We start from the raw sequence: 17585 nt of genomic DNA, 5'->3' as shown, positions 1-17585 counted from the left end.
CAGTCAAACTTTGAAAAATGTATTCCTTATCTTGCACAATCAGAAAACAGGATATTGTTGGACTTCATAGCTGTTTGATGTAATGGCACCACTCCTAGGAAATTATCAGTGTTGTTGGGAGGTAGGGACAAGATTAGTGGTAATTGCCAACTGTGATGGGGTGGGTCCTCTGTAGACAAATGATTGAGATGGGGAGTGATTACTGGATTTACTAAATGTGAGGCAAATCTCATTGCGTGAGAAAAAAAGGAATGTTACCTTAACTACTTGAATTTGCCATTTTAATTATATTGCAGAAAAATTACATTTAAAAACTAATTATTCCAATAAAAGAGTATTTGAAAAGCGCACTAGGTAATGAAATTAATTACCTAGTTTAATTACCTTGGTTTTTAGATCAAAAATAAATGCTGCCAAGTAACCTACTGCAGTCTGCAAAAACATCAAGGCTTGGGAGGAAATTCACAAAATCCAAAGCAACATTGTAATGGTTCAAGAACAAAGACAGTGGCCCAGTCAAAGTCTCTATCTTAATTTGAAATAGCGTTGACCAACCAACCTGAACAACCTAGAGCAAATATGCCATGAAGAATGCATTTGGGTACTTGCAGACAACAATCTACCTGATATGAGATTTCTTGCTGACCAAAAGTAATTTCTTCATGTTGTAGAACTTGGAGGGATTGTGACAGTAGGATCTTAAAGGGCTGGTTTTGTGAAAACAGATTACAACTAGTTCTGGACAAAAAAATCCAGCTCAATAGAGATTCTCCATTGAGCTAGATTTTTTTGTCCAGGACTAGGCTTAATCTGTGTCTGCAAAACCGGAACAAAGAGTATTATCAGAGCAATTACCAGAGATAATTAAAGAGATTAATTTAACTCCACCCAAACAATGGAAATGCCATGGCAATTTCTGGGGGAAGGATGCCCTGTCAGAATGCTTTTGAATCTCCATATTGAGCCCCTGCAATATTAGCCTACATTGAGGTTATTATTTGTATTTAAGACTTCTGAGTATTCTGAGTATTCTGAGTATGATGCTTATAGAGATGTCAACCACAACTTGAGTAAGTACATTGTCAACCTTTTATAATTAATAAAGCAAAAGGAGTTTATGAAAGTTCACTTCGTTAGATCAGTGTTTTTGACTGTTGCAATTACAGCATCCTTCAATGTCTAATGTTTTACCCAAATGGGGCGTATCCTTCAGCGCTCTATTGCTTTTCGCTGACCTCTTTTCTGCATCTATTACTTTGTGGTGCAAGATTTAATCTGAATTAGCAACTGTTGCCAAGGCACCCATTTCCCAGACAACTAGTGGTTGTTTACACATTTTCCAACTCAGTTTACCATACATACTACGGTGGCAATCAGTGTGCCATTTATATGGTACAGACAAAGATCTACATGGACTAACACTGAATAAGGTCAGAGGTCATCTCTTACTTCCTACTTACTTCTAAACTCCTTATTCTGCATGTGTAAATGTATGAATTCATTGAACACATTTTTTATATTATTCATTTGGATTTTTTTAAAGTGAGTCATTGTTATTACTCTTATGTATAAAGCTTAAACTTAAAAGCTTAAAAGTTGACAAATCATCCGGACAATGAAAAAATATAAAATTTGAGTGAAATTATGATATGTATTTTGTGAGAAAATTTAGCAGGTATCAAGAAAGAGAACAGAAAACAGACATGCAAAAAAACAACAATCTAACTGGCATCGTTTTGAATCTTATTAACAGCTTAGGTTTCACACTCCAGTAAATACTGAGTGCATGCTGAATTACAGCCTGAGTCAGCAAACTCCTGTCTGCAGTCTTGAACAAGGAGTGTCACAGACGGCAAAGAGGAGATTTTGGGGTCTGGTCCGGTAACCATTGGCAATGTAAAAACTCTTCCTGCTCCAGTACTCTAGTACTCACGGTCAGTGTTGAGTGATGTCATTGGAGAACTGAGTTGAGCCCTGCCCTCAGGCCGAGGTAGTGGATGCCCAGCTGGCTGCTGGAGACAATCCACCCCATGACAGACAAAGCAGATCCCTGCCCCACAACATCAAGATACAGAAAATGACATCAGAACCCAGTGAGGGGGTAGGCCAACTGCAGGAGAACACAGAGACCCAGGAGTCATCCGCAGGACGGAGGAAAGGGGAGCCAGGGGGGCCCACAAAAAACGGTGGGCAAAAGAGTAAAATGTTTATACATTTTTGAATTACGTGTGTGTGGCAAAAAGTGGGATTACATTTTTTATTTTGTTTTCCATTCTAGGGGGTTTCTTGTCAAGTTCTGAAAGCTCTATAATAAGTAACAGGAGAGGCACCCAGGCTAGACTTTCAGTTAATCATACTGTGACCCCCCCCCCCCCCCCCCCCCCGTATGCTTCAGTGAATGAAGATAAAAGTAAAGAAAGATTCCTAGCTAGAATACCCAAATAAAAAGGAGTGCCTAAAATCAGTACTCAGTAACTACTGAGGTGATAAAAAAGTTCTTTCTTGTGATTTAGAAAAACAATATTCTGCCAGTTCTTTGTACAAAAGACAAACACAGTAAGGTACACAGTAAGGTAACACAAGTTTGTATGTTAAATATAAAGACAGAAAGAACTACTATATATGTGTAATATAATGTATGCTCTACATAAATTATATTATTTTATACTGATACAATTGCACAAGGAAATATTTTTGGTTAACAAGCAATATAACAATCTCAGACATGAGTCAAGAATATTGACTGCTCTATTTTCAGTACCTTTGAATAGTTCAAATTCAAACACTCCTGACCAAAGCATCAATACCAAACCAGTTGCTAATTCTGACATATTTTAACAGTTGAATGAGACAGAAATAGAGCACCATTGATATGTTTTGGTGTAGAAATCAATTCATTAGCAGTAAAAAAATGATGTAGCTACAATATTGTAGTGAATCTTTGATGTTATGGTGACACTGCTTCCATTGTCTTTGGGCCCTTCTTCCAGTAGCAATACATTTTAACCAGAAACGTTGTTGCATGTTTGATATTGAAAGGAATTGTATGCAGAGGTATCCTTCATTTTTCCCCCATACCATCTCATAAAAAATGTATTAGTATAAAATGAATGTCCTCTATTTTCTGAGTAATTTAGCTCAGTATTTTAGAATTACTTTTGTTCATCCTGTGCAATTAGTGATGATGTCCACAATTTTTCACCCCAGTGCTGTTATGGAACCCATTCATAATTAATTCATAGATATTTTTATTTATTTTCAATGTTACAGTCTACCACCTGATGAGTAAAACGAGAGGTATGTTTACCCAGGACAAGGCCTAATGAAAGGGTTGAAAGCTCAAACATGAATAGGGCACCTAAGTTCCATTGTACTATGCTAAACATACAGTGCCTAAATGCGTTAGCATATATGTACTTGCAAGAGTGTATGGAGGTGTTGTTTGTTCGTGTGTGTCCAGGCTTGTGTATGTTAATCCATATCAGTTATAGGGGCAGGTGAATGTCTGGAGGTGCTGTGCTTCAGAGGCAGCAGGAGAAGGTCGACCCCCAGGAGGGTGGTGTTCCTACCATACCTAGAGATAGAAAGGAACAGGAAGATAGACGAGCCCAGGAGCCTGGGGCCCTTCTTCTTCTTTGGAGGAGCGAATGGGGCCTCCATGTGAGTCACTCCCCTATAACAATGATGTGAACCTTTTAGACCGTTAAACATAAGCCTTGATTCAATCTTCTGAGTTGTGTTTTTTTTTTTTTTGGAGAGTAACCTCCTATTGTGAGAGCAGAGGTTGGCAACGGATCTACGACAAGACAAGGAAGGATTTCATACTGAAGTGGTGTGAGACCAAATCCCCAGACACCTACAACAACTTCAAAGAAGGTAACGTTACTTTTGCAAGCTCATATGGTTCTACCCACTGGGGGATCAATACAGTAACAATGCAACGGAACTAAATCTTGATTCTTTCATAATATAGGTATTGTTTCACTGTTTGTTTTGAAAATGTGTGTGTTTTGTTAAAGGAGAATGGTTGTGAATTTGCATTTGTGTTGTAGGGGAACAACTCCTGTATCAGATCCCCAACAACAAAGTGCTGACCAGTAAGACAGGCCTCCTTAGCAGCCTAAGGGAGTATGACCGAGTCAGCAGCAAGGTCAAACATGGTCTGAGGTGAGGCTTCTGGGACAAAGAAATTGCATAAGCCTGTCACAGTACAGTCAAAGATGTATATACTGTAAATGCTGATGTGTTTTGCACTTTAACTACAGCTGAAATACAACTTACATAAAGTAAAGAACAATCAAGTTATTAAAAGAAAGACCAATTATTAAAATTATTTCTGAACAACTACCCCATCTAGTGTTCATTTAACAGCCTAGCTAATTATGATGTTGGGCTCTTTTTTCTGAGTAGGTATTTTATGAATATTATAATGCGTAGAATCTGCTTCCCCAACAAAACTCACAGATCACACTTGTCTAATGACATACATATAAGTAGTGGATTCATTTTCACAATAACTAAGAGTGCTTAGCTGCAGTGGCCAACTTTGCCTCAGTCTTGGTCCTTTGGATACTGATACTTTGTGAGGGAAACCTGTGTGACATGTGAGCCAAATCTTGCGTCAAGCTCATCTCAATATCTTTGCTGCTGCTCTTTCCTTTAAAAAAAGATATACTGTCTCAAATGTATTTCTTTACTTTCCTATAGGTTTATTGTCTTGTAATCATCCCATATTGAAAAAAGGTCTTTCTCAAGTTTAACTTTTATCTAACAGCTCCATTTGTGTATAGGAGGTTGAGAATGGAGGACTTTTTCCCCACCACCTTCCGCATGGACGTGAGAGATGAGAGAGAGGCTTTTTTTGCCCAGCAGGAAGGTAAAAATGGGCCCAAGTAATACTGAACTCCTCCAGTTACACAATAGCACACCACCACTGCAATACATAGTAGATTCTGTATTGGGCTGGAGTTGCACTGCCCTAAGCTTTTTCAAACCTTTCCATTTAAATCTTACTTTACCGTTCATTTAGAGTTAACCTAAAATGTTATTGACAGATGTGCTCTATGAGAGAATACCACCTAGAGCATATTCTGATTATTACATATAGGTAATTCTAATTATTGATCAATTGTAGTGCATTAATCAAGGCTATTGCTACGCAACATGAATTTGGCCTGTATTGAAGCAAAATGCAGAAACTGTAGCCTAGAATGAACAAAATAAAAGTAGAAGTAAAAATGAAAAAGGTGCATTATACTTCACTTGTTTGTAACAATTGGAAAGCTACTTGCAGTTTTATATTGTATTCATTTTGTTTTGAAGTTATTGAGGGTCACAGAGACATAAATATCTTGATTTTATTGGAGATTGGAGACCTTTGTATAATGTGTAGGGAAGTAGGGCAAACAAGCAATGTTCTACTCTTGGCAGTCAAAATAATATTGAACATTTTCATCTGCAACTTGGTAACAATGGTTTCTTGAAACAGTAATGTAAAGTAAGGTACAAACATTTGAAACTTAAAAAAGTGTCCCTGATATACGCTTATGTGACATCGGGTAGGAATGGAGCAAAAACAATATGGCTGTCAATTATGGTCATTTCCTGATTGCAAAAATTCAGTTCACTCAATTTCTGTTCAAATGAAAAAACAACTGAATAGTGCAGAAAATTTGTATGCCATATAAATATAAAATACATTTAAAATATAAACAATAAATGTTTACAGCTATTGCGAGTGAAACCGTGAACAGTGGGAATGTGTCAGTTATCTTCCCCACATGTCTATTTTTCAAGCCAGTTTGTCTAGCTAATGAGCCTCACAGTTGGAAAACATGTTTCTGCATATGGGAGTTAGAATGGAGTGTGCATGCACAAACACTGACATCCATGTTTGTTTTTCATTTGGAGGGTTGGTGGCAACATGTAACAGGTCGATAAATACTTTGACACTACTTTCTACTGATTACAGACACTTTCCAATTTGGACACGTAAGCGTTGGCTGAGTGTTAACCTCACATGCTAAAACTGAACGTTACTTATTACATAAATGTACTACTTTTATCAACTTTATGAAGTGCAGTCCATAAGTGTTTAGACTGTGAAACAAGCCTCTCAGCATGTGACATCCCAGGATGTGGAAATGTCAGCAAAAACAGGTCGGCCCATCAACCTAACAAACCCATTACATTTACATGTTACATTTCTGTCATTTAGAAGTCTTAATACATAAAACACAAAAAGTTATCCAAAGACAACAGACAGAGGTGGTGGCACTGGAAATATTTTAAGTACTCTTTATAAAGGTGAGTTTTTTTGAAGTTTTTAGATGTCTGCTATCCTAGCCTCCAAGGCAAGATGTTCCACCATCTTGCAGCACTGAGGTGCTGGGACAGAGAGGTTTTGACTACATAGATCAGAAACTGCCCTGAAGGGGCGGGATGGCCAAGAGCCCAGAGGTGGATGAACAAAGAGCCTGGGTATGGCTGTAAGGTTTGAGCATTGCATGAAGGTAGGTAGGAGAAGCTCCTCCTGTTTACTCGGCAGGCAGGAACCACAGCCTTGAAGCAGATTCAAACTTGTAAGCTAGTGTAGAGTGCGAAGAAGCGGCGTGACAAGGATGTGAGATTTAGTTATGGACTGCACTGTAAGTGATGGCAAGTTTCTTGTGCTGGCAATCAAATGAGTACAGTAATTGCATTGCAAGGTGCTGGGAATAAAGAAATAACATTGAAAATAAATGTATACACTGATCTTTCCATCATTGTTTTTGTAATCATGCTTAAGTGATATCTAAAGTAATATGACCTGTTGTGTTGCTAGGTATGTGTGATAAGGACATGAGCATGTGGATCTGTAAACCTGCGGGCCTCAACCAGGGGCGGGGAATCTTCCTTGTGAGAAGCCAGAAAGACATCTCAACCTTCAGACTCAAGTTACAGAATATCTCAGAGAGCCACTGCAACAGGAAGTTGCCTTTGCGCCTGCCCCAGGCGTGCATAATACAGCAGTGGGTGAACACTATATTAACACTTTTAGTACTGTGTCTACCAAAGAAAGAATGATATATACATATATCATATATAGTGCAATGTATGCAATTTCCAATACAGTTTTAACATTTTCCATTCATTTTAAAAGCTGCTATTTTAAAAGCTGCTACTTTCAATCAAATTAATTTGAGATTCATACATTAATCTTTTTCTTCCCCACAGAATGGACAATCTTTTTAAGAATATACAGTACCTAGTGAAAGTATATACACCCAAAAAACATTTGTCTGAAAGGGCTAGCTTTTCTCAGCTGCTGAAAGGGGGGGGGGATTTAAAATAGTGCTCTACTGTTGTTTCACAAAATGAAGGGCAACACAACTGTTCCAGCTGCATTGGTGCACGTGGCATGGGTGACTGGCACAATCTGGGCAGCTGCAATCCTACATCAAGCAAGAATGGGAAAACATTTTACTTTCAAAAGAAAGGAAGAAACTTGGTAGCGTGAATAGTGAACATTACTATGCTAAAAGTCCCTTTCAGAATCTTGTTGGGGGTGCAATGGTGACAACGGAAGAGCTGCCACACCCCCATCACCTCTTCTTGTGTCTATGTGTTACTGGTACTTTCTCCTGTACGACCACAGTCTTTCAACTGGTTCCTCTACTTCATACTAAGTACAGGAATTTTCAGCTTGAAAATGAGAACCAGTTGAATATACTCAGCTAAGCTACCATTTGCCAAGCAAAATTAATCATGTGTTTTACCGTTATGCACATAAGTAAGAAATTGAGATTTTAAAGGCTACATTTTAAATAACTGTCCCACAGAAAAAAAATATTGTAGCCCATTGTCAGAGGACTGAAGCAAATTTCCCTCTAAGTTTTTACACCAGTTTTGCTACTTTTCCAAAAATGCAGAGTAAAACATTTGGAAAAAGAATTAATATACAGGGCCTTTGGAAAGCATTCAGACCCTGTCAATTCACATTTTGTTGTGGTATTCATTTTATATTCATAAAATTTATTAATTAAAGCAAAAACAATACTTTTGAATTTTTTTCCAATAATGAAAATAACAACACGGAAATATCTCATATACATAATACTCAGACCCTTTATTAAGTACTATGTAAAAGCGCCTTTGGCAGCTTAGAGTCTTCTTGGGAATGCCTCTACCTGTTTTGCACAACTGAATTTGAGGATGTTCAATGAGGTTTGTCCGGGCTTTGGCTGGGCCACTCAAGGACATTCACAAAACTGAGTCTGAGATCCTCTGTGCTTTGGATCTGGTTTTCTTTAACCTTATCTGAGTGCTCTCAGTGTATTTCAGTCATTGTGTCATTTGCACACATTTCATAAAACATGTTTTTTTCATTATCGTGCAATGTGTGTAGATGGATGGCATCTACAGAAGCTGGGAAGCTTGGTAAAAAACAGAAGCTGTAAATCTTCTGTAACATCTCTTCTGTAGACAAGAATTTTGAAGGGCTAATGAGAAGTCATAGGAATGGAGAAGGATAAAAATAGCAGATGCTTAGGCAAGCAGACAAGACAGACATCTATGAGAACAATTGATGTTTTCATCCTTTTATTGTTGACAGAACTGATGGAGAGCCACTATTGCTGATAGGGATAGTCACTTTCCTCTCAACCCTTATTACTCTTTTATACTGTATATGGCCCAAACAACAATAACCCCTCCTTTTAGGAAGATTTTACTACTGGTTTCAGACATCTCTGGTATTATAAGTGAATGGCCTACTGAGGGCTCATGGACCCAGAGGAAACCCAGCCTGATGTAAATAGGGCAGGGAGCGATTGATTACACCTGTTGTCAATTAACTACTCTCGTGTATCTGCCCTATTTCAGTTCCCGCGGGCCAGGATTCTGACTCTTTGGAGTAGCTGCAGGGGACAAGCAGCTGGACACCAGTTCCTTCCATTAAACCTGACATAAATCCTGCAAAACTGTATTTTTCAGCAATTGTTGATTACTGAGAGTCAGAGCCTTAGTTATTTCCCATTTGTAATGTATAACATCAGGCTAGATTTGGTAAGAGAGACAACAAGAATGCTAAAATAGCTATTGCCTATTACAGTTATTTTAATTTGGTTTATTTTAGATGTATTACTGTACCTGCTGTTTAGAAAGCATGCTGCTTTGTCAAAACAAAACAAAACAACCACCAACTATAACACAAAGAAAATACTATAATACGGTTGGAGAGAACGGTTGAGGTTTGTAGGGTTTGTGTGTGCACCTGAATGGCCAAACTGTGCACCTGAATGTTCAAATCGTATAAAACACACAGGATAGGTAAAAAGCACCCCAGTAAAACTAAGAGAGAATTTACTATCCCAAATTGTATGTCTAACTGTTGGTCCACTAATATCCATATTTTAACAGTATTTCTTGATGACGCCCCTACAACCTAATTTCCCCAAAAATTGGGACGCTGCGTAAAATGCAAATAAATACAGAATGCAATGATGTGCAAATCATTTATCCCTGTACTTAATTGAAAATAAAGGCAACATATTAAATATTGATAAAAATACATGCCCATTTTGAATTTGATGCCAACAACATGTTTCAAAAAAGTTTAGACTGTTGCATTAAGCGTCTGGGAACAGAGGAGACCAATTGCTGTATTTCTAAAATGTTTTCCCATTCTTGCTTAATATAGGATTGCAGCTTGCAAGTCACACATGCCATGTGCACTAATGCACCCCCATACCATCACGGATGCTGGCATTTAGCTGTGTGCTGATGACAAGCTGGATGGTCCCTTTCCTCTTTAGTCCAGAGGACGCAGTGTTCATGATTCCCAAAAATAATTTCAAATTTTGATTTGTCAGACCACAGGACGCTTTTCAACTTCGCCTTACTCCATCTTCAATGAGCTTGTGTCCAGAGGTTGTGGTGGTTCTGGATCTTGTTTATATTTCTGCTTTGCCTGGTAGAGATTTAACTTGCATTTGAGGATGCAGCGACGTACTATTTTCACTGAAAATGTTTTTTGGATGTTTTCCTTAGCCCATATCCACCACAGAATCGTATCTGAGGGCCCGAAGATCACGGCCATCCAATAATGGTTTTCAGCCTCGTCCCTTTCGTATAGAGATTACTCCGGTATCTCGGAATCCTTTAATTATATTATGTACTGTAGATGATGAGATCCCCAAACACTTTGCAATTTTAAATTAAGAAACGTTATTCTTAAATTGTTGCACTATTTGCCTGTGCGGTTTTTCACAGAATTGTTCAATATTTTATATTTTGTTGTTTATCTTCTATTTTCTACTGAATATAGGGTTTAAATGATTTGCACATCATTCCATTCTGTTTTTCTTTACATTTTACACAGCATCATTTTAACTTTTTTGGAAACAGGGTTGTACATTGTCCAGCTGGTTAAGAAGGGAGTGTGAGGATTGCCAACTCTTTTTTATTGGCACTATGTTCATTTTCCCTGTCAGTCTGGAGAAGTAACTTTGCAATGGTAATCCCATTAAGTCCTCCAAATCAGGAACCAATTTAAAGGTAAATATAGTCACTATAACCTTGATAAAACCATAGAGAAATATTTTGGCAGATTTTGGTACTTTTACCTTCATACAAAAGGGCTTGGATACACTGATTTGCTGTGTATACTAGTCATCTACAGATTGCAGTCTATTTTAGAAGGCATATTTCTGCATTTGAAAGAGCTTGACCTGCTGTTTGAGGAGTCATTTAAAATGTGCCCCACCTCAAACAAACAATCTAATGGCAAATATTCAAGACAAAATGTGAACAATGAGGTGTTTAGACTTTCACTACAAACTGCCCAAGGCTTTGGGCCTGTATCTAGAAAGAGTTAGATTATGAGTGTTGCCTAGGATCTGTTTTTTTCAATGTACTACAGATAATAATGAAAATAATACATGGACGGAGGAACTTAATAACAGGTCAGCCAAGTGGATTATACAGTACTGTGTATTATAAAACTGGAAAGTTTGAATCCAGAATGCTGATCAATCTTTCTATCTCTCTCTCTATATATACTGTTAGGCTCAAAACTTTGCATACCCTTGGAGAATTGAGAAAACATGAGTGAGCAGGCAAAATTTATTTTATTTCTTATGGGATTCACATTCAACTGTAGGTCATAACAGACTGGCACAATCATAAAACAAAACCTGGCAACAAAGAAAAAAATTCACTGACCCCTGTTCAAAAGTCTGCATACCCTTAGTTCTTAATAGTGTGTATTGCCCCCATTAGCATCAATGACAGCATGCAGTCTTTTGTAAAGATTGTCTATGAGGCCACATTCATCTTGACAAAATGCCTCCAGGTCATGTAAAGTCTTTAGTCATCTTGCATGAACCGCAAATTTGAGATCTCCCCAGAGTCTTGTGGTCTTGTGCTCAGGGTCACTGTCATGCTGGAATGTCCAAGATGGCTTTTTTGTGGCATTGGCACAGTAAAGGCTTCTTTCTGGCAATGCGACCATGCAACTAATTCTTGTATCATCATATTGTGCTCCTTGAAACAACCACATCGTTTTTTTCCAGAGCAGCCTGTATTTCTCCTGAGGTTACATGGTTGGATTTTCTTTTTATGCGGAACAATTCTTTTGGCAGTTTGGGCTGAAATCTTTCTTGGTCTCTACCTGACCTTGGCCTGGTATCAAGAGATCCTGGAATTTTCCACTCCTTAATAAGTTATTGAACACTACTGACTGGAATTTGCAAGCCTTTGAATATCTTATTATATCCTTTTCCATCTTTATAAAGTTCCATTACCTTGTTATGCAGGTCTTTTTACAGTTCTTTTCTGCTCCCCATGGCTCAGTATCTAGCCTGCTCAGTGCATCCACGTGAGAGCTAACAAACCCATTGACTATTTATATACAGACACTAATTGCAATTTAAAAAGCCACAGGTGTGGGAAATTCACCTTTAATTGCCATTTTCATTTGTGTGTGTCACCTTGTGTGTCTGTAACAAGGCCAAACATTGAAGGGTATGTAAACTTTTGATCATTTGGGAAATTTGGGAAATTTCTGTTATCATTATGATTTGAAAATGAGCCAAACAACTATGTGATAATAAATGGCTTCATATAATCACTATCCTTAAATAAAAGGATAACAAGATCATTCATATTTGCATGATCAGTCATATTTTCTAAATCAATGCCAACATTTCACAATTTCTGCCAGGGTATGCATACTTATGAGCACAACTGTATATATGTATATATATGTGGCCTTATACCACAGGTAAAACATCACATCACCTCTTACTGCTCTAACTGCTGTTCATATTAGCAATAACTCCTCTCTGGGATTTGTGCTATATTGCTAATATGCCATGACTAAACACCTCTGAGCCGTGGTATATTGGCCATCGGCAAATAACACTCCCTCATGCCTTATTGCTAAAATAACTAATGTATCCTCAGGTATGTCAAGAACCCTCTGCTCCTGAAAGGGAGAAAGTTTGACATCCGCTCCTATCTTCTCATTGCCTGCACGTCTCCCTACATGGTGTTCTTTCGCCACGGTTATGTGCGTTTGACCTGTGACCTTTACGACTACAACTCTCAAAACCTATCTTCCCATTTGACTAATCAGGTGAGAAGAACCAAAAGTATTACATTGTTCTGCTTAAAAAAGTGTTTGGCATCAACTGACCTACCTGTTTTAATAAAATAGCTGTTACTATTAGAGAATCAGCTAGTCAACAAATGTATCTCCATTAAAGCCAGACTCGATAAGTGCAAAACAATATCATCCTCTTTTTGATTTGGGATGTATCTCTCCAATTATAAATAAAAAGTTGTTCAGAGCTTTTGACTATATAATGCTGGAAATACAGGAGCTACTTTCACCTTTTACTCTGTAATGTTTTTTGCCTTTACTAGGGCTCACTACTTTAATGCTTTCAAAATAAGTTGTGAGTAGTGGCGGAAGTATATTTCTTTATTTTACAGTTGAATAGCAGAGAAATGAAGTCTGAATGGTTCAGAGAAACTGTTTTAAGTTGAATTTATACTGATTATGCAAATGTCTGCCCATTTATGTTGTCATGGTCAAAACCCGTTTTAACCTTTTTAGTTGGCATAGCTTAAATGTGAAACAAAGCTGGTTTGGTCTTTCTAGTCTGTGGGGTTCAAGAGATACAGTTTTTGGGTTAATTCATGGTAATTATGCAAATATATGTTGTCATAGTTGTTACACATTTATGTTGGGATAGAGGAAATATAGGAAATAAGGTATGTTTGATCTTTGTAAAGAAAGAAGTACATCTTAATATCACATCAAAGTCAATATAGAAGTCCCATTGAAGAAATCCCATTCTAGTCAATGGAAGTTTAAAATAGTAAAAACAAGTAAAAATATCTAAAACTTATTCCAGACCTCACTGTACACTATGGAGTTTGAACGGCATCTCTGACTTAAAAGATGCAAGGGAGTTGCATTTCAAATAGGTATATTAAGAAGAAGATAAAGAAGATATATGTGGAAGAATAAACTTGGGGCCCCTTACTGTACAAGCCCCTAATAGTAATAAGAAGTGTGTTGACAACTGAACCTGAGACATCTGGCTGTGCAAGCCCTAATAAAAAGAAATATTTTGAAGATTGAACTGGGGGCGTCTTGCTGAAAAAGCCCTGGTTATAAACCAACTGTTGTGGATTATTTAGAACTGACGAAGAGTCTGGCTTTAAATATTGCATGAAAATAAACAATCAGGTCAAAAATTAATCCAACTAGTCGAGCCTCAAACTCTTGGTCCTGTAACAAATCTCTTTCTGACCCATTCATGTGGATCCCGGTCACCTGCTGCTTCTCCAATAGTACTTGCAAAAGAAAAACCCTCTCTACAGCATGCTGAAGGAGGAGACTGTCTGGTCCATGGACCGATTGAACACCTACGTCAATGACAAGCTCAGATTTGACAAGGGCCTGTCTAGAGATTGGGTGCTTAGCACTTTCACTGTAAGTTGGTAAACCCCTAAGGCATGTATAAACGCATCATTGTTTTAACAGATTCCATACGTAAGTGGCTTTTGGAACATTTTCATGATTGTGAGAGACTGTTGTCTGTTTTGTCTGTCTGTCTCCATTCCCAATGTCTGTTTTCAATTAATTAGAAGCAAATGCAGCATATCATGATCCAGTGTTTCTTTGCTGTGAAAGCCAAGCTGGATCGTAAACTGGGAAACTTTGACCTGATTGGCTGTGACTTTTTGATTGACGAGGACTTCAAGGTCAGCAAAACCTCTGTTTTATAACACATGAGTATGTTTGTGATCTGGATTTAACTATATATATATATATATATATATATATATATATATATATATATATTGTGGGATAACATTTCAAACGTCAAGTCATACCACATAATTCCATTCACACAATTATTATGGTTAGAGGTTAAGGTTAGATTTACTTTCGGCGTAAACATTAGGTTGATGTTAAGATTATGGTTCGGTAAGGGAATCATTTCCCCACAAGGTTAGAAAACATGTGTGTGTGTGTTTCAATGTGTTTTGAACAGCTGATATGCTACATGTATGTCTTGGTCTTTCCTAATTTAGGTGTGGCTGTTGGAGATGAACTGTAACCCAGCCCTCCATACCAACTGTGAAGTCCTGAAGGAAGTTATTCCCAGTACTGTTGTGGAAACTCTTGGTGACTATACAAATGCCTTAACAAGACCTGCCAGATCATAATGTGTAAAATATAAGAAATGAATATGCAACCTGTTTCCTAAAAAGTTGGTATGCAGTGAAACATTTAAAAAGAAACAGAATGCAATGATGTGCAAATCATGTAAACCCTATTATTCAATAGAAAATAGTACAAAGACACCATATCACACATTGAAACTGAGAAAAGTTATTGTTTCTTGAAAAATATATGCCCACTTTGAATATGATGCCAGCAACATGTTTCAAAAAAGCCGGGACAGGGGCAACAAAAGATTGGAAAAGTTGTGTAATGCAAAAAAAAATCTTGTGGACCATCTAACAACTAATTAGGTTAATTGGCAACAGGTCATTGACATGGTTGGTTGTAAAAAGAGTCTTTCAGAGGTAAAGATGGGGTGGGGTTCACTACTCTGTGGAAGACTGCACAGACAAGTAGTGCAACAATTTAAGACTAATGTTTCTCAGCTCAGAATTGCAAAGAGTTTGGGTATCTCATCACCTACAGTACATAATATCATTAAAAGATTCAGAGTGTCCGGAGAAATATCTGAACGTAGGGGACAAGGCCGAAAACCAATATTGGCCCTCAGGCAGCACTGCATCAAAACTAGACCTGATTCTGTAGTGGAAATCCATTGCCCGTGAACATAGTACATTGCTGCATCCACAAATGCAAGTTAAAACTCTACCATGTGAAGAAGAAACCATATATAAACAAGATCCAGAACATCCGCCGCCTTCTCTGGGCCCAAGCTCATTTAAGATGGACTGAAGCAAAGTGGAAAAGTGTCCTGTGGTCTGACAAATCAAAATTTGAAATTATTTTTGGGACGCTGTGTCCTCCGGATTAAAGAGGAGAGGGGTCATCCAGCTTCTTATCAGCGCACAGTTAAAAAGCCAGCCACCGTGATGGTATGGGGGTGCATTAGTGCACACTGCATGGGTGACTTGCACCATTAATGCTCAACAACATACTTTATGCTGCCACCCAGACAATTACTTTTTCAGGGAAGGTCTTGCTTATTTCAGCAAGACAATGCCAAACCACATTCTGCATGTATTACAACAACATGGCTCCGTAGTGAAATAGTCATTTGATATGTTTTTTCAGTTGAACATAGGGATGTTGCATTCTGTTCTCATTTGCATTTTAAACAGGGTTGTAATTCACTCAGAAGCAGCTGATCTCAGACATAACTAATGGTTCATTTTATAACAAATCAAGATGTATGATTTGGTTTCCTTAATTTCCCATTTAATTATTACTTTCCCCAACTTATCTCCTTTTTCATTAAGTACACTTACATGATTTAGCAGACTGATCTGCTTTGATAGCAACAACCCAGTTGTCCGGTAATAAGGCCCTGCTGTTTTATACTTTATCTCCTGTAGATCTGACTCTAGAGATCTTCAACAAATGTCGCCGTGGGCTGAAGCTGTTGCCGCTAGCCAGTCAGAGGAACTTTGTGCTATTATATGATGGGGAGACCACCCCCATCCCTGCCCTAAGCCAGAAGACCAAAATAGCAGGACCCCTCCGAGCCCAGCATCCAAAGAGTGCCTCCATCCAAAAGCACCTCACCACCAGCAGAACTCAGAAGACTATAGTAGCTGTGTCTGAGGAAAAGTCACTGAATGGGAACACAGATTATCCTGACGCCACGAAGGCTCTCTCTGAAACTCCAACTTACACTGAAACCACCCAAACACCAACGGCTAACCCTCCTGCCCCTGTCACTATGCACAATATCCCATTCTTTCAGGTTGCTATTAACCGACACACAGTTCCAGCGGGGGACCCCAGACCACAACACACCCGTAAACCCAGTCCTAGGCCCCCTAAGCCAGCTCACACCCGTGTGGAACTCCGGCTCAGCAAATGCACCTGGGAGCAGTACCCAAGGAACTTGAAACACTGGAAGACACCATCCCTTCTCCAGATGAAGACCACATTGGTGTCACTGTCAAACCCAGGTCAGACTGAGGGCTCGTGCCTCACTGTGCAACGCACGCCAGTTTCCAAATCCTGGACCCCAGACCACATCCAGCCCTTTTGCTACTCCCTGAGGCCCACCCAGTTCCGCATGGCCCAGCCAGGCACCAGCTGTCCTCTGGGGACAGGCAGACAGAAGGAAGGGAGATTGAAGGGAGATGGGGCCCATGAGCCAGGTAAAGACACACAAAGCACAGCCAAAGAGAAAAGGGAGAAAGAGCACAGGGAAAATATGTGATATATTCACATACAGACACTCAGACCTGTCAAAATATAAACTTAATGTTGGGGCGAGTTTGGAACCTTACAATGAAACAAAACCAGTTTCTTATTACAGAAAAACACTACATTGTGTATGAAAATGATACATGTTTATCCTGTTTCATGACAAATATTTAGCCCTGGAAAAAAACAGATGATTGTGTATTTTAATGATTATGTATTTTGATGCTATGTATTTTACAGTGGCTTTAACAAAGCCAAATCAACACAAACCTAATCTGTAACATTCACAACAACTACAGCACAATAGAAAACTGTGTTGAAGCTGTGGTTTGATGTTTTGACTGCAGTTCTTTGTCTCTCAGCTGTGAAACACGTAATTATGTTGCCTCTGTACTTATTAAGCACTGCAGTAACATTATTTCTGCTACGGTCAACAATGTCAATTGTTTCTCAATGGCTCTGCGTGATTGGCGTGACTCTCCAAAGGGAATCAAACAGGGTTCAGAAGTTGAGTTTGCTTTGTAAGACTGTCCACATGAATCAGGCACTGAGGAAGTTGCGTGGGTCTCTGTGTGGTCTGGGTGCTAACTGACAGGAAGGAAGAATGAGTGCATTGTGGCGTAGTTCAGTGTTTCTGGATTATTAGCTGAACTCATCTCAGAAG

General features: G+C 38.6%; 1 protein-coding gene across 1 annotated transcript; it reads left to right on the top strand.

Moving 5' to 3' along the window:
* Nucleotides 1-1364: 1364 nt before the first annotated feature.
* Nucleotides 1365-17511, top strand: ttll10 (tubulin tyrosine ligase-like family, member 10). The gene is made up of 12 exons (XM_034295722.1): nucleotides 1365-1430; nucleotides 1754-2186; nucleotides 3492-3660; nucleotides 3758-3876; nucleotides 4053-4167; nucleotides 4791-4876; nucleotides 6824-7010; nucleotides 12445-12616; nucleotides 13844-13984; nucleotides 14140-14256; nucleotides 14590-14683; nucleotides 16096-17511. Exons 2-12 carry the CDS (start codon nucleotides 2078-2080, stop codon nucleotides 16932-16934), a joined length of 2148 nt encoding a protein of 715 aa, XP_034151613.1. The 5' UTR covers nucleotides 1365-1430; nucleotides 1754-2077; the 3' UTR covers nucleotides 16935-17511.
* Nucleotides 17512-17585: the final 74 nt, after the last annotated feature.

Source organism: Esox lucius, chromosome 12, assembly GCF_011004845.1.
Source record: "Esox lucius isolate fEsoLuc1 chromosome 12, fEsoLuc1.pri, whole genome shotgun sequence".
Lineage (NCBI taxonomy): Eukaryota > Metazoa > Chordata > Actinopteri > Esociformes > Esocidae > Esox > Esox lucius.
The sequence above is the reverse complement of the archived record's forward strand: the minus strand, read 5'-3'. Positions and strand labels throughout refer to the sequence as shown.

Coding starts and splice junctions, on each gene's coding strand:
- ttll10 (XM_034295722.1), top strand. CDS start 2,078: ATGACATCAGAACCCAGTGAGGGGGTAGGCCAACTGCAGGAGAACACA. Junction 4,877..6,823: donor TTTTTTTGCCCAGCAGGAAG/GTAAAAATGGGC, acceptor TTGTGTTGCTAG/GTATGTGTGATAAGGACATG. Junction 14,257..14,589: donor TGATTGACGAGGACTTCAAG/GTCAGCAAAACC, acceptor TTCCTAATTTAG/GTGTGGCTGTTGGAGATGAA.